Source organism: Macrobrachium nipponense, chromosome 12 (assembly GCF_015104395.2).
Source record: "Macrobrachium nipponense isolate FS-2020 chromosome 12, ASM1510439v2, whole genome shotgun sequence".
Classification (NCBI taxonomy): Eukaryota; Metazoa; Arthropoda; class Malacostraca; order Decapoda; family Palaemonidae; genus Macrobrachium; species Macrobrachium nipponense.
This window is the reverse complement of record NC_087205.1, coordinates 3,079,214-3,097,914: the sequence shown is the minus strand read 5'-3', so window position 1 is coordinate 3,097,914 and position 18,701 is coordinate 3,079,214. Positions and strand designations below refer to the sequence as shown.

General features: G+C 37.2%; 1 protein-coding gene across 4 annotated transcripts in view; it reads right to left on the bottom strand.

The window, feature by feature from the left end:
• LOC135224291 (E3 ubiquitin-protein ligase CHIP-like) overlaps positions 1-18,316 on the bottom strand; it is a 41,214-nt gene extending 22,898 nt beyond the window's left edge. For all 4 annotated transcript variants that reach the window (XM_064263136.1, XM_064263137.1, XM_064263138.1 and 1 more), the window contains exons 1-4: positions 18,118-18,316; positions 12,554-12,752; positions 7,584-7,711; positions 3,513-3,632 (exon numbers count right to left, since the gene is read on the bottom strand). In XM_064263136.1, the coding sequence (XP_064119206.1) occupies positions 3,513-3,632; positions 7,584-7,711; positions 12,554-12,752; positions 18,118-18,207 (537 nt within the window). In that variant the 5' untranslated portion in view covers positions 18,208-18,316. The remainder of the gene's footprint in view (positions 1-3,512; positions 3,633-7,583; positions 7,712-12,553; positions 12,753-18,117) is intronic.
• Between the last annotated feature and the right edge of the window lie 385 nt (positions 18,317-18,701).

Below are 18,701 nucleotides of genomic sequence, written 5' to 3'. Positions count from 1 at the left end.
ACTTAGGTGTAGCCCAAATCACTAGTTGGGTGGGATGGACTAAGTTGCTGAAGATGCTAGAGTTGGCTGATTTAACCTAGAAGATCCATCCAGAGAACCTGCACTTCATATTTATGAAAACAACAGACCAAATGCTCTGGGAGGGAAATAAGGTAGGGGTCAGTAAATGAGGACCTTTACATCTCTATGGTTATAACTAGTGAAAAATGAAAGGTGACAGCCATAATTTTGAAGTACTTTCCCACAGTTCCCAACTACTGAGGGTACTAAGTAGGCCGCTGCTGCTATTAGTTCTGAGTAAGCATCTAACCATTTATGGAACATCTCTGATACTAGAAAGCTGAAAATTTGCCATTAAAACCAAGTTGACACCATTTGAAAACTGAAGATTCAGAAAGATCTTTGTTTCAGTGGACAAGAAATTGTATCTGTGCAGCCTCATCCTCTGCTACATCACTGTAGGATCAAAGGATAACTTATATGATCCATTAAGAAGCCATACCTCCAAAAATTTGCTTCTCGTAATAGCCTGTGGAGTCCTCCGATAGTTTAAGCAAATTGCTAACGCAAGATCATTTGTATCCCTCGCTTGGAAATCAAGAGAATAGGTGGCAAAGGGACCTGAGAAACAGTCCTCTCTACCTTAAGTTTGTTTTCACCATTAATTCATCTACAAATGAGAATCCTACTGATGTACAAACATGAACACAGTCAAACCTCGGATTATCAACATATCCAGCATGGTCTACAAGTTTCACTAAAGAACCTGCATCTAGTTCACAAAGCTCAAAACTTGAGAAAGATCTGCCCTTTAGCTTTTGATGGCCAAGACCAAAAGCATCTTAATACACCTTGGTAAAATGGGGATATTTGCTACTGCTGAGATATAGCTATCAACTAGATTGATATCATATCACAGCACCAACTACATAACATACTCTTCATAGCTTGACTGAGAGTCAAAGCTCCACAAGATTTGGTCATAGCCTTTTCTGCTCTGCCTTTAAAACCTACAGGTCCTGGTGAAATTGCATGGTGCATTTACAGAAATTTTTCCAACCTGGTTATCCCCCCAAGTTTTCTATCAAAATGGACAGAAGACTGGAGAACCATTCAAGGGGAGCCTAAAGAGAACCAACCCTAGTCACTTTTAGGTTTCTGGATGGCTACACTTGTCTCTAACTTCTTTGGTGAGTCCAAAGGGAGGCAAGGTGTTAATTTCTAGGTTGTCCCACAGCCTTCCTGAAGGGAATTTTGAAGACAGATTGGCACAAGTATAGGCAATCTCCAGCTAACAATGGGAATTCCGTTCCTGGTTGAGCACAGATGACCGAAAATTGTTGTTAACCAGATCATCATAGTATTTATGGTAACAGTAAATAGCGTTTACAGCGCTGTATGTGCTGATTGGTGCCAATGTCCAATTTAGCAGTTCTCTGGTATCATAGCAATATTTTACTAGAAATAGTGCTAAAGAGGACACATTTCACGGAGCGACACGGCTGAGCCCAGAAAACTGCTTACAGACACCAATAAATGGCTTACTGGTGCCGAAAATCACTTATCAACGCCTATAAACCACCTACTGACACTGATAAACCACCTATGGATGCTGATAAACCACCTACAGACACCAATAACCACTTACAGGTGGTGAAAATCGTTCACCGGCACCGAAAATCTGGTTAACAGCATCGTTAGCCGAGCATTGTAAAACTGAAACGCTGTTAACCAATGCCGCTAAGTGAGGGCTGCCTGTAATCATAATTAGGCTGACCACTACACCTGGAGCTCAGAAGGAACACTCCAATGAAATCCTGTCCATCTTAGCAGCCCAAGGGTTGAGATAGAACAAGAGGAAAGGAAGGACAGCAGGAAGGACTAAAGACAGAAGGAAGGGAGAGAGACTGAAACAAATTGGTCCTTCTCCAATCTGTTGTCCTCCAATCTGGGTGTTCCTACATTAAACCCAGCTTCAACCAACTTCGATCACTTCCCCTGGTACCAGGGAAGAATTGGAAGTGTGTCACAAAGGTGGGCTAGATGAAAGGCCCGGGACTTTTTCAGCCCTTCTACCAATAGACAGCAGGTAAGACAAAGTGAGTAACTCCAAGAGATCCTCGAGTATCTCATACAAAAAATCCACTCCTGTAGAAAAAGAAAACAAGAGAGACTCATTATAAATGATGTTTCTCTATCATATAAACCTAGTCCTGTATGGACAAATTGTAAAATAGTTAAAATATAGAAAGCCCTAAGACTTTATATAAGAAATTCATAAGAAGAAAAGAGATTGTATAGTATGAGAAACACAATAAGTTCATTTGTTGTTTAAGTATCTTTGTGTATGAACATCGACAAACACAATATAAGAGAATTATAATGATAAAGGCTTCAAAATTAAGTCAAGATTAGTGACCACATCATCAACTACGACTTCTTAACTTGACAACTGCTAAAAGAAAAGTCAGGCTGCCAGTCAGGTGGGTGGGTGGTCCCCTTGCCTACCTGTTGAAAGTTAACAATCCTTTTACCAAGTTTCAATGACTAATCAGCTCTGCTGCAGGTTTAGTCACATAATGTTCAGGATTGTATCCTTGACTCAACAAAAATGAGAAATTTTTAATCAATTTGCATATTTCATAGCTAACAAACCTGAGGTCTTAACAATAGGATAATCTTCTTGCGTCAGCTGGAAACCGGTGAAAAACAATTAAAGATTGGAAAGCAAGGAATCAGTGGTATCTGGCAACTCATGCTTATATGAGGTGGAAACTGGTCACCAACCAGTCATAGAATCTTGTGATTCGATAGTCTTTCTTTGACAGCCTTGGAGAGTAGTCGCTTTTGGTCTCCTCCCAAGCCGGTTGCTTTGTTTGCCCGTGATTTCTTTTCAGTGTGTTTGTGTGTGTGTGATTTGTTGTTATCATGGAGTCCTTCGATTCTTCAAGGCCTGGTCAACGTATGTGCCCAGGCATTCAGGGTTTTCCGAGCTCCAGGTTTTTGGTGAAAAATTAATTCACTCACCATGTTATGAGGAAAGTAATGTAAAAAAAGGAATAAGACTATAATTAAATATTAATGAAATGAGTAGCCCTGCAGTGTAAATCTGTAATTTTGTTCAGCTCCTGACAGAACTGTAGAAATAAGAAAAGTGAAACAGTTTCCTACAACAAACCCGTGGACACAGGTAGTGAGTGGACAGCACTACTGCTGTTCTTTTGTCTGTTCAACAAAAGATTGCAGTGAAACATATATATAAAGAACACAAATGTGGATTATATAAACTATTTTCCTTTTAGGACAATTATTTTCATTCAAATAAAAAATTAACCATTTCCCTAATTTTTACATAAAAATAAAACAATATGCCATACTTACAGCATAAATTATCATTACATATTTCAAAGGGTGCACAGCTTGTTCCAAAAACTTATTTGAAAAGGTCTCATCAAAATCCTCCATTTTTTTTAATCATCAAATTTTGAAAAAATGTACAAGGAAAAACTTACTGTTTGTTGTTCTATTCTAATGATTTCTTCCTGAGCTTTTTCTTCATCATCTTCATATTTCCTTCGGACTGTCTCTATTTGACGATCCCTGTCTTCTAAAACTAATCTGTTCAGATATGACTGAAAATAGGAAATCAACATGTAGTATCTGTTCTAAAAAATCAATGATAACCCAAAAGATTGGAATAATCATATATTTAAATTTCTAAATTTCATACCCCATGAAACACTCCTTTGCACAAGCATCAGCTCAACCTACTTGATGCTTTTTTATGCTTCTTTATACGTATTTTATTACAATACTTTATTAATGGCAATGGTAAATACTTTCTGGAAAGTCTTTTTATCAAATGTTAGAGAAAACTTATAATTAAATGTATAAAAAAAATGGTACTACTTCAATCATGCTTTGGACACTGAATTCATGCTCTCTCTCGAACAGTCACACATGCTAAGGGGTGGAGATACATTGGAAAGTCACTGCAACTGACTCCAAAGAAAAGAATCAACAGCATCTTTAGCTTTGTCTTCTCTTGATGCCTAATCCAGACCTGAAGAGGATTGCCTTCTGTCCCCAGTGAAAGTAGTTTGCCTTAACCTCAGGAGGAAAAGAATTTCCAGAGGCGACCATCCTTGATTGTTTCTTCCCACAAGTCATTCTGGGAAATTGATTCCTAGTATCACCATCCCCAACTGGCTCAACCTACTTAGCCTTTTGGACTTAAAAGTCCAGGATGGCAAAGCAGCACAGGCAAGGGTTGAAGTCCATGAGGTCATAGCCCTTTAACCCCTTCTTTACCGGGTGGGTGAGCAGAATGTAAACATTGCGTTTGCTGCCGAACTGAATCTCTCGGTAGTGACTCGAGTTTGGAGGGGTGCCGATCGTAAAAATATTTGCCAAAAATACACTAATCAAGACAGGCTAATTAAATTATCAGGTATTATTACCACTATAATAACGCATATTCTCTGTTAGTTTTATCATCCTACAGGTAAAATAAATGATTTTATGAAAAAAAATGAGAAACTCAGTGTCCCTTGTACAAGGGACACTGGTGGTCAGTGAGAAAACTACAGTCTTGAATAGAAATTCGGTCTTACAGAATGTTGGTATATCGCACCTGGAACATGCACATAAAGTATTATCAAAATAGAACAGTAAATAAGAACATAATAACAAAAAAAAGAGCAAAAACTAAAGCGAAAGCCCCGCCAATAAATATGGAAATCGCAAATTTTATAGTATATCTTTCAAAAATTGGTCGATGTAATTTTCTACGTTTTCTAAGATTAGTTTCATCACAGAAAACAACTTTAGGGGCATCAGGGGTATCTAAACTAATTTTTCAAGTTTCTTGTCCTCAGAAAAAATCGCTTTTTCGCTTTTTCTCTGGTTTGGTTTTTTATATATAAAGTTACTATAAGGCTTTATTTTTACCTTCATTTATCTGGTGTTCATATCTTTTATTTGTAAAATGTAATAAGTGAATAAATAAAAAATACAGTAAATGATGATACAACTGTTTTTATACTTGGGTAGAAGTTATTACATGTTTACGCTTGTCTGGTTTTGTGATTTTTTGTTGAGACGCAGTTCATCTGTCACCTACACACTACTATAAGCAGTAATAATATTTTTTGGGGTTCATCATACGTCTGGCATCGTGTCATACTGTTTATTTTGCTCCAAACTCTTCAAACCGAAATTACAGAATGATTGGAAGTCCCTATCTGAAAAGAGGAGTTTTGGTGGTACTATGCGTACCACCTTTATGCACCCGGTGCGGTGTAGTAGACTTGAATGGTGGTACCCACCTACCTCCAAACAAACTTTCGGTAATGAAGAGGTTAACTGTCTTAGAGTTTTTAAATGTACCCTAGATTTGAATGAAATTTTAAATGTAAGTACCTGGAGGGATGTACGTACTAATTCATTAATGAATGGATGCACATTCTCTGGGACAGGTTGCAGCTGTGACAAAGTACTGTACTAGGGGGGAATGACTTAAAGAATAATCCCACTCTTCTTGACTATAGTTTTTCCATCTCTTCCTTTATGGGATCCTTAGAGACAATCTTCCTGGGTTACAAGCATTTTTGTTTCACATTTACAGTCAAGTGTCTTTGTTTATTGGTTACAGTGAAAATAAACACTTACAAACAAACCTTTCGGCACACCATTTGTGACTCCTACCACTGAGAGGATGTTTCATTGATGACAACTTTTTTTTTTTTTTTTACATAGCCAGTCTTTTACCCCATCCACACTTCATCTGTGATTTATCTAGAATTAACTTTGTTTGATTCTAAATACGTATCTCATTATATCATCTACAATGATAGATTCTGGGATGATAATGGGATGTATAGGGATGCTACTAGAATCTATCACAGCAGACAATATAATGAGATAGAATTTAGAACCAAACAAGCTAAGTCTAGATAGCTAGCATGGCTTTGGCAATGGAAAATCAAACTTAACCAATGTTTCTTACTTCTAGGACATATATATAGTAATCCATATGATAAAAGTAAAGCAATGGATATAATCTACCTAGTATATACAGAAGGCATATAACAAGATACTACATAAAAGACTCAAAGTAAAGTGTCTAACAAGTTTTCAGCAACGAGAAATCCCTTTACTTGCAAAATTTCACAAATGGTGTGCCTCAAGGTTAGGTGCTTGGTGTTGCTCTTCACCTTCGATACTATATATGACTTGGACTCAAGGAAGACTAACAAAGTAAGTAAGTTTGTGATAACACACAAAGGGATATCACTGCTGAAAATGATGCCACCATAAAATAATTGCAAGAGACTTAAAGAAGATCTATGAGTTCTTCATAAAATAAATTGACAGATGCCATTCAACTTGGATCAATGCAGTTATGCATGTGTTACAAAAACAAGAATGCCCAGTATGAATGAACTGGTAGGGAAACAGACATGCTATTAAAATAAGATTTATCAGTCATCATCGCTAGTGGTTAATACATACTCCCTTGCACAATGTATAAAAGTTAACGATAAAGTCCATAAAATGCTGGGATACGATACATTCAACTTCAACTTATTAGGAAAAATTTAGGAATCTATTATAAGTCCAAGTTTAGGTGTAATCCCACAAAACTGGAAGCAGTACAGCCAAAAACAACCAAATATCTATATCACAAATCAAACACCTTGGATATCAAAAGATACTTGAATGCCTAAATTTCTACTCTTTACTCTAAATAAACATGAATTATAATAACAGACAACAAATCTCTGTACCTTGAGCAATAAACTAGATTCTGCCAATGAGAACTGGAACTAAAAAGGTTTAACAAACCACTGTACAAACTCATACATGTGAAAGCCTTATTTTGGAAAAGACAACTGCATAGTATCACTATGAATCAGTTCAAGAAAAATTAGAGAGATCGACATTCATGTGATTTATTTTTTTGAAAGATGTTCCCTTGCATAGACTAGTAAGTTGTGGAGGCACCGCTATTCAAGTAACTCCACGCTTATCTCAGCATAACCCTTGTATATTTTGATAGACTAGGGTTCCTTACCCACCCTAGATACCAGTCCTAGTACAGTATCCTACTGGTAATTTACATCAGTTCCTAGTATATAGTAGTTTAGGTCCCTTTCTTATTAGGATTTCTATTACAAGGATATATCTTACCAAAAATTACGTACCTACACTCATGGAAGGTTAAAAACCATGAACAAAATCTTAACAGATTTGAAGAGTTCAACCAAGTAAAAGACAAAGACATTCATACTTTGATGTAACAAGAACACTACAATGACTTCCAAGTACTCACTCTACAGTTTAATCATGGTTCTGATTTGTGTAAAAAGTCAAAAGTACAAATCTAAGCATAATGCAAAGTTAATTTATAAATTAAAAAAATAATAAATTTTAAAAACTTCATGCCTTTTCTTCAAGTAATGTCAGTTAATGTTCTCTCCCTTGCCTAGTACCTATTTGATAGCTTTGTAAAATTGATAACCATCACCCATTTACTGAGTAATGATAAACCACCACCAAAACATCAAAACACATGTATGTACCTGTAATTCAATTTCTTGGGCAATTCGTTTTTCCTCAGCTATGTTGAATCTTCTTTTCCGTGCAACTCGTATCATACAGGCTATGTCGTCTCCATAATTGACTTTCTGTTCCTTGGCAAGATCTTGAGCTACATTATAAATAATAGATGAATACAATAATCAATAAGGCAATTACTATATTACTGTAAACACTTGATATTGTAAATTTTCATCTAAAGTGCCTTAAAAATAAAAATGTCAAATAATGCTCTTCTTTTGGTAAATTTTAATAAAAATATGGTATGTGAACGAAGAAATCATGCAATAACAGCAATATCATCCCAGGTAGTTCTGGGAAAAGTTACAGAGTTACTTTATACAATTGTACATGAAAATTGACTTCATTTTGAATAGATACCCTCTTCTGTACTGACATCATTAAGATGTATCCAGAATAAAATGGAAGAAAAACCACAGAGCGTCAATCACTGGAGTGGCAATCTCCCTATCGAACGTGTGACCTCGAGCGGCCATATTGAAAAGTCTCGGTCCAGCTCTTAGTACTATGGCGATCTCCCCATTGAGCGTGTGACCTTGGGAGGCCATATTGAAAAGTCTCCATCCAGCTCATAGTACTATATACTTTATTACTATTATTATTTTTACTATTATCATCTTATTAATACAGTGGTACCTCAAGATACGAAATTAATCCGTTCCGAGGCGGCCTTCGTATCATGAGCTTTTCGTATCTTGGACCGCATTTTACATGTAAAATGGCTAATCCGTACCAAGCCCTCCAAAAACACCCCAGTAAATTTCATAATAAAGCTAAATTGACCTATAAACAATGAAATACTACAACAATTTGGACCATTCAATACCTAACTTAATACGTACTGCTAATATACCTGTAAATAAAGTGTATTAGTGTACATGGTATACAAGAAATACTGTATGTACATACGTACGTATGTAGTAAAATGTGGAAGCTTACCTTTCGAGTGAGGCTATCTCCGAAAGTGGCGACAGAGGAGGAGGACAAACGGCAGATATGTACATACACTTAACTTTACGAAATACATAAAAAAATGTAAGGAAAACAAACTAAACTTTACGAAACACATTAACAAAACTGTAACACTTAACTTTACAAAAAACTAAAATAAAATTTTTATTTTTTTTTTATTTTTACATTTTTTTTTTTTTTTTAAACAAAATTTCAACTTCTTCACCACTTTTAACTTTCTGTTTTTTAGTATCACTTGGTTCTTCCTTTTTGCTTACTACTCCTACTAAAGGCCTCTTCAAAACATAACTACCCAAGGAAGATTGCTTCTGCCTACTTTTGACAATGTTCCTGAAACGACTCAGGCAAATGTCATCGAACTGTGCAAGCATACGACCTGTGTAAGCCTTTTCCGGGTGTCTCTTTTCTACAAATGATTGCACCATATGAAAAAGCAGCTGGAGCATCCTTAATTTCTGCCGTTGTCATACAGTCCTCGTCCTCCTCCTCGCCGCTGCTAGAGAACTCCTCTTGAACGACGTTATGTTGCATGGCCTCCAACTCCTTCAGGTCATCCGTCGTAACCTCCTCTTGGTGCTCCTCGAGGAGGTCATTGATGTCGTCCTTGTCAACGACCAGCCCCATGGACTTGCTGAGTGCAACGATCTAGTCAAGATCTGGTTGGGAAACAGTTTCAGGATCGTCAACTGTTTCTGAATCTGCAGCACCAGCTTCACCCATGTCGAATCCCTCGAAGTCTCGGGTGGATACGGCATCAGGCCAGAGTTTCCTCCACGAGGAATTCAAAGTTCGCCTCGAAACCTCCTGCCAAGCTTGGTCGATGAGTCGGATGTATATTACGATATCGAAATGCTCCTTCCAAAATTCACGCAAGGCAGGTAGGTTTGTGGTATCGGTGATGTCGAAACATCTCTTGAAAAGATGTTTCGTATATAGCTTCTTGAAGTTCGATATCACTTGCTGGTCCATGGGCTGGAGGAGAGGGGTGGTGTTAGGCGGAAGATAAAGAACCTTGATGAAGGAATACTCCACTAGGATATCTTCCTCAAGGCCAGAAGGGTGAGCAGGGGCATTGTCCAACACCAGCAGGCATTTCAGAGGGAGGCGCTTCTCTTCCAAGAATTTCTTCACTGTCGGGCCGAAACACAGATTTACCCACTCAGTGAACAAAAGCCTTGTTACCCAGGCTTTCGCATTAGCCCTCCACATCACTGGAAGCTTCTCCTTAAGCATTTTGTGGGTCTTGAAGGCTCGAGGAGTCTCGGAATGATAGACAAGTAGTGGCTTCACCTTGCAATCCCCACTGGCGTTCAAACAAAGTGCGAGCGTAAGCCTGTCTTTCATAGGCTTATGCCCGGGTAGCTTCTTCTCTTCCTCCATGATGTACGTCTGACGAGGATTTTTTTTTCCAAAAAAGGCCAGTCTCATCACAGTAGAAGACTTGCTGAGAACTGTAGCCTTCCTTGATCATCATTTCGTCGAAAGTCTTTTTGAAGGCTTCGGCCGCTTTCGTGTCCGAGCTGGCCGCCTTCCCATGCCACACCACCGAATGGATGCCAGTCTGTTTACAGAATTTTTCAAACCACCCATGCGAAGCCTTGAAGTCTGGGGTTGGCGTTGATGTCCTTTCTCCTCCGTCGTCTTCGGCCTGGGCGATCAAATCACTGAAAATAGCGTTGGCCTTGTGGGAAATTGCCGTCTCTGTTATCGTATCGCCAGCGATTTCTTTATCTTTTATCCAGACAAGAAGAAGCCTTTCCATTTCATCGTGCTCGTGGGTCCTCTTGCTGGACAAAATAGTGACGCCCTTGGAAGGTGTAGCTGCTTTGATGGCATCCTTCTGCTTAAGGATGGTGCCTATTGTCGACAGATTTCGGCCATATTCCTTGGCGATCACACTCAATCGCATACCAGCTTCATACTTCTTGATAATCTCCATCTTCGTCTCCAAAGAGAGCATCCTCTTCTTTCCGTGAATTTCAACTTTCTGGGGACCCATGACTACGTATATGCTGTACGCAATTATGTTATGTAGTACGTATATGTATGTAGTAAAGTTCTCACACAACACGATAAAGTATACTACAACGAAATCACTAACGAATTTACGTTAATAAACGAAATCGTTAGAACGAACGAATACCGGGTGCGTACGATACAGACGATGCCGTGCATTAGCCGAAGAAGCATGCCGCTACGTAGATGCATGATGGGAGGGATGCTGACCAATAGGAGAGAAGGATCTCATGGCGGTGACTAGCATCAGGAACCAATGGGAGAGCGGGAGGATGGTGGCGAGTCTACTCAGTTGGCGGTGCGCGAGTTTCAAAATTGTTATCGGTGGTCCGGACGAATTTTGGACTTTACAGCAACAACCTTTCGTATCTTCAACAATTTTCGTATGTAGAGCTGTAAAATTTGTCGTATTTGCTTTCGTATCTCGAGTTTTTTGTAAATTGAGCCTTTCGTATCTCGAGGTACCACTGTATTACTATCAATATTATTTTTACTGTTCTATTATTGTTGCTGGTATTATTTAATTTTACTGGACCCAATTTCACAGAGAAAGATTTTTTACTAAAACAGGTTAGCCTAAGTGCTTCAACCATTGTGGTTAAGGCCTAAGCATCTGCTCTTGGATCTAAGCAGTGTCTAGCATGAATGGTTCCTGTAAATTACATGACTTTGTTAGCATACAGCCACTAAGCACTAACTAAACAATAATGTATATACCTCACTAAACACTTAACATTCACAATACTCTTACACTCATTAAACACTCACACTCACTAAACACTCACACTTGACATACACTCACACTCAATACGTAACACTGAACACTCACTGAATACTTGCTGGGCACTTCACTATACACTAAATGCTCACTAAATACACCCTATACCACAAACACTCAATAAACATTCACTAAACACTCAATCTTAAATATTCATTAAACACTAAACAATCACCAAGCATTAACTAAGAACTCACTATACATTAAACATTTGCTAAGTACTCACTATACACTAAACATTCACTATACACTAAATATTCACTGAACCCTAAACACTCATTAAACACTAAATAATCACTAAACCCTAAATGCTCATTAAACCCCTAAACACTCATTGAACACAGAACAATGAATGAACACCCACCCGTTATTCATTAAACACTCAATAAACACTTACACTAAACATTCATAAAACACCTAACATTCACAAAACATTCACCAAACACTCACTGAATAATTACTAAAGATTCACTAAACCCTAAACACTCAATAAACATTCACTGAATACTTAGACAATATACTAACATTCACAAAACATTCACTAAAACCTTAAACACTCACTAAACATTCACTACAACCTTAAACACTCACTAAACATACACAAAAACCTTAAAGACTCACTAAACATTCACTGAAAACTTACACAATATACTATCATCAATAAAACATTCACTTAAACCCTAAGAATCAATAAACATTTACTGAATAAACACTCAATAACATAAAAAAACATTCACTAAACCCTAAACCCTCAGTAAACATTCACTAAAACCTAAGCTAGGCATTCACTAAAGAATTACTCAAACATTCACTAAACACTTACTCATTAAACATTAACGATAAAAAATTCCCAATCGCACTAATCCCGTTTAACTTAAAAATGGCCGCAAGGCTTTGCAGTGCCACCCTAGTGGAAGACCACTGTGCTACGTAGTACTGGTATAGAGATTGCGACTCCAGATATATGGCCACTATAACAAAACACACAAAAATTTGGATTTTTCATGGTATTTTTTTAAAAACTATTAACACAAAATAATATTTACCAAGTACTAGTGCAGACCTTAACAAAAGTAAGAACATCACGCAAGCAAGTTTGTGCACTTTGGGTTACTGTATTAATTACCAGTACTAAAATCTATGCTAACATTTTATTAAGCATACTACCTCTTTGAAGGTGTGTAATACTCTCATCGAAATTGTCTGTCTCAAGGAGAGCTTGACCAAGAAAGAAATGGGCTTTAACCAAAGTTGCATCGATCTCAAGGGCTGTACGGCAGTCTAAACACACTAGGTCCCATCGTTTCAACTTCAAGTTGCACAGTGCTCGATTAGTATAATAAACAGCGACAGAAGGTTTCTTTGACTGAAAAAGAATAATGATAAAAATTTACAGATACATATCTTGAAATGATAAAGAACAAGCAGAAATTATTTTTACATCACTATAAATGTATCGGGTACCTTGATGTTTAAAGATACATATACAGAGCCAGTACTTTTAAATCTTAATTGGACGTGTGCCAAAACCTTCCTATGAATAGCTAAAATTCACAAATTGTACTTGGAACCAGTCTAAAAATGCTTTAAATTGCCTATTTTAATAGTTCAAACACCATAAAACCCCTTTAAAAATGCTTATACCCGAGTATTTTAATAGATTTCTCACAAAAAAATATCATTTAGTCACAAAAATTATTTGAAAATACAGTAATTAGCAAATATTTCTCTAGGAAAAATACCACTAACAGGTGAATAATGTACATACAAATAATGCATATATATGTTCCTTGGAAAACTACAAATAGGCAAGTCCACGAAACCGGAACCGCGAATAGGAAGTGGTCGAATGTGTGTGTGTGTGTGTGTGTGTGTGTGTGTGTGTGTGTGTGTGTGTGTGTGTGTGTGTGTGTGTATATATTATATATATTATATATATATATATATATATTATATTATATATATATAATATATATATATATATATAAGATATATATATAATAATATATATATATATTATATATAATATATATATATATATATATATATATATATATATATATATATATTATATATATATATATATATATATATATATATATATATATATATATATATAGATATATATATATATATATAATATATATATATATATATATATATATATATATATATATATACATACATACATACATACATACAACATACATACATACATACATACATACTATAATAAACATACATACATACATATATATATTATTATGTTGGCTACAAGATTAATGTCATAGTAGTTGCAATTTCACTGTAAGGTTTTATAGGCTACAGCATAATACTAATAGCAGCACTTGCTTAATGAACAAGAGGACTGTAATAATAGTCATGTCTGTGCTACACATACCTACAATTTAGATAATTCTTTCATAGTAAAATGAAGAATTCAGTGATTAATATCAAAGAATTTATGATGCTTCTCCAATGTAAATTGTTGATAAGGTGGATAATGATATTGACAAAGCAGACCTATTTATAGATGTATGATTAACAATCTAGTTAGTTTGTTCCTGTTATATGTCTATTTGTTAAATAATTCACGAAGCGTACATAGTCAGGTTATGCACCCGTCAATGTTTGGTAATGGAATTACCATGAGTAATGTTTTTCCTTGTACCATATTTGCAGTGCAGTAAACTTATGACTTCTCTCAGGTCTAATTAAGAAAAATTCCTAGGTCCACTTCCACTGCCTTAAGTGTGTGTGCATGTTGGGGGGGGGGGGAGGGGGGGGGAGGCATTGCAATACATAAAATTTGTTGCTAAATAAACAGACAAACAGCCTACAACGGGAATCGAGTTTATAAACATTGACCAGTATAATATATTGTTTCCTAACAACCCAGCCACCTGACACTAGCTTTGGTGAGACACAAACCCTTAAGAGAAAATAACTGCTTGATCTGGCAAAACTGATTTATTTTAGTGTATTAATTACATTAAAACAATATCAGCCAAAATTGTTCACCTACAGTACTAGTGATAGGCTAATCCAAAATATAATTACCTTACCCTATAGGACCTGTATGACAACCATGGGTAATGGTAGGGCAAATTAATTTCCTACTGGTCACCTTATAGTTAGAGCTTTGACCATCACTGTTGGGACAAAATCCTTTTTTTGTAACCACATGTATACGGAATCACGGCTCACAATTTGAGTTTTTTGAGGGGGAGGGGAGGGGGAGGGGGGATGGAAGTGAAAAGAACCAACAGCATTGGTAAACTACATTCAAGTCCCAAGAGAAGCAGTGGGGAAAAATAAATTTAGAAAATGCCCATAAACATAAATATATCCTACACTAATCTTACCTGGGATGTAATGCCTACTAGACTAAGGCCCTTAGGCCTTTCCCAAAAAATGACAAGAGTATGTAGTTTAACACATGAATCCTAACCTAACTTAGAGGCACTGCCTACCTGACCATGAAAGGAAACTCCACTTACATGGTATACCTTACTTCCAGTCCTTTACCTTACACTTCTGAAGTCTCATTGGGCTTTGACAATAGCTATAACACATCAAGCACCTCACTCATTACAACCATCACAGAAAGTAGTAAAAATTAAACTTTTAATTAGAAACCTATAAAATTTAATCAACCTTTCACATAAAAAGCTACTCCCTATAACTTACAGACTGCAGGCTTTTCTGGTAGCTCATAAGAACAAAAATAATCATCTTTAGGTCATCATGTAACCAAATGGACTGAAGACTGAATGTTAACAAATTTCTAGTTTGAAAAACAGTTGGTAGAAGGTAAAATTCTCATTGCTGTCCCTACATTATTGCCTAAAATCAAGATGCACATGTGCAAGGCACTTGAGAAAACAACCAGAACTAGATTTAGTATAGATGGTGTGAAGATCATACAGGGAAGCATAAATTTCTGTAGCCTTCTTGTACTAAAAAAAAAAAAAAAAAGGGGGGGGGGGCACCAGCCTACTATACCTAACTTATCAACTGTGTATCACAGTCTGCAACCTTTATTTCTCATTCATCACCACTATCCTCCTAATTCCATCTTGGCAAATAATTTTATTGCACTACATCATCCCAAAACAAGTTGCAGTAAGACTGAAGACTAATCCCACATCCTGGTTCCTGCCAATTGCCAACCAGGATATTTACTGCCTCAAAGGGCTGGTACTAAAAGCACCCAAATTGCACATAAACTGGTAGGACAGTTACCGAATGAGAAAGGCATGATAGCCCTAGTAGTCTTTACTAGTTAGCCAATTCCAAATTGCACTTTACAGCATTCCCTAAAATGCTGATCTCTTGCAATTCCACTGTTTAACTACACTTAGACTGTGCTTAATGAACTTACATTGAGATCATTGGATTAGCTAGTCTCCTTACCTAGGTATGCTATAACCAATGCCTACTAGGCTAGCCTACCTATATATCCTACTGCTTACAACATAAGCTAAGTCTGTTTGTTTGTATGGTGTTTTTATGTTGCATGGAACCAGTGGTTATTCAGCAACGGGACCAACGGCTTTACGTGACTTCCAAACCACATTGAGAGTGAACTTCTATCACCAGAAATACACACACATCTCTAACCCCTTAGTGGAATGCCCAAGAATCGAACTCGCGGTCACCGAGGTGGCAGGCCAAGACCATACCGATCACCCCACTGAGGCACTTAAACACACAGGCTAGGGTAAACAAGCGAGTGGACTAGCTGTGGCCACCTTAACCATGTTCGGACCCACCTTCAGAAATAGTACTTTAACACGTCCTGACACCGGAGATGGGCACCAGTCACGAGTCTTAGGGTAAACAACCAAGTGGAATGTCCAACTCACCAACTACCGCGGCTAGGCCACCCTCCGAAAAAGTACTTTTAACACGTCCTGACACTGGAGATGGTCATCAGTCATGAGTAGTTGGTGGTGATAACAGGAGCTCAAGACCTCTACTCTCCTTTCGAAGTAAGTATTTTCTCCAAAGTTAGAAATTAAGCATATTTTAAGATTTAAGCAGAGGGTAATGAAAGGGTGGCCAACGCAGGGCCCACAACCCCAAAACGCTTTCGAAGTTTTTACTTACAATTCCAAATATTTAGAAGATTGACGTCACCTTGATGTTTGCGGAGTCGCTTGTGTCAACAAACTTCCCATTTCCTGTGCTAAATCCGCACACCACTTGTACCCATAGACGCTGGGGCACTTTCATCACAACAATGGAAACCCTGACCTCTAACCAGCACTTATTTGTACTTAATCAAGGGGACTATGGCATTCTTTGCGGCATTTTGCGCTCTTTAATTGTTTATCAGTGTTGTCAATTGGTATGTGTTTACCCTCCAAACTGGGTATAAGACTTACACAAAACCGGGGAAATAAGTGAAATTAGCGTATCTATTTGTAGTATATATACATATTACAGCAATTTTATCATTACTGCATTACTATGACAACTAAAATTCATGGAAACAGTTTGTAAATGCATTGGCGTATGTGTGACACTCCACTAGATTGGCAATGATGAGTCATTTTTCCTCGCGTTGTCTGCTCGTAAGTATACATCCGAAATATTTTTAATTTTTCTGGGTTAATTTGGTTGCAAAAAAGGGATAATAGACATGAATTGAAAAAATATTTTGAAGTAAAGTTAAACTAAATAATGAGTTAAGTGAACAATTAAGAGAATAAAGCTTTGCACCTCAAATTCAGTGATATCTTCTGCTGCTCGTAACTGTGTTGCGGAGTGAGTGCTTAGGAACCAGGAACAGCAATGTGGTTAAAAGTGCAATGTGGAGTGAATGAAGACCAAAATGTGTATAATTACAATCAAATAAGCACTGTGGAGTTTCAGTTGTGATGGCAGTAAGGATAAAACCACCGATTACAAGGTAAAAATGAATTCAGTTCAAACCATGACGGCGGGAATAAAAAGTTTCACACTTTCACTAATAGCCTATAGGCAACAAATGTTTTATTATGCTGATTACAACTTCAATCTTGAGTAAGATTAATATAAGTTACATATATACGCTAACACTGTTCAAATGAGTGCTGGGAAGGCTGGGAAATATGGTGGATTGTCCGTGGTTAGACTGGCCAGCCACACGATTGCCGCTATACTGGATTTCAAAACTGCCTTGAAAACATATTTTACGAAGAGCTCACATGCTTATTTTAGTTCGTTTGGGGCCTTCAAACTTCAATCTTTTGAATGGTATGCTTAAAGTTGTAATTGTATTCTTGTTTCACCAATTAAATATAGAGTGATAAGGCCTGGCCAGCGCGATGACGATGGATCGTCAGTGGTGGTTTACCCTAGGTCGTGGGAGCAACACCTCGAGCCAGAGGACTCGTGACTGGTGCCCATCTCCAGTGTCAGGATGCGGTGAAGTACTTTTTCTGAATGTGTGTCGGAACACTGTTAAGGGGGCCGCAGCTAGTCCACTCGGTTGTTTACCCTATGACCTAGGTATACCTAACCTTCTAAGAAATCCCTTCTGTTGTCCATAACAGAGAATGTAGTATAGCAGGTAGCTAATTCTTCTCATTCGGAAAATCAACAAAATACTTATTATCCGTGACTAGCTAGGTAGTACCTATGTCATATCATAAGTATCCACTCTCCATGGTGTAACGAGGATACGCTAAGCTTTGCGCTGGCAAGGAAAGTCACTTCGCAATCAGGTCCCTAAACAAACTTACTATTGCATCGGAATAACATTTTATGGCTTCCTCGTATTTCCTGGTTGCAAATAACTTGTTACCCCTGTTTTTGAGATCCACATCCGTCATTATTTGACAGCACTACAAACAAATGAATAAGAAAGTCATACGTCAAATGGTTTGTTTACAACAATCAGCTGATTCCTGAATCACTTCGGTTTACGATGACAAAAGCGAAGCGCAAGAAAAATTCTGGGCGAAGGTTAATGACGCTATTAGATGGTTGTTCGCGTAGTTAACTGTCGTAGTTTTAACGATCTTGTTAAATTAAACATTTGGAAAAAGTTTTTGATGAAAGGGCTGAAAAATGTACATTCAAAGTGACCATTAATTAAGTTTACGCATACATGCAAACTTACGTGGTTGTATCTGTATTGAAGATTTATAAATTACACACACACACACACACACACACACACACACACACACACACACACACACACACACACACACACACACACACACATATATATATATATATATATATATATATATATATATATATATATATAATATTTTATTAACAGCTGAAAGTCTATCTGGCTAACGAGAAGGTTAACAAC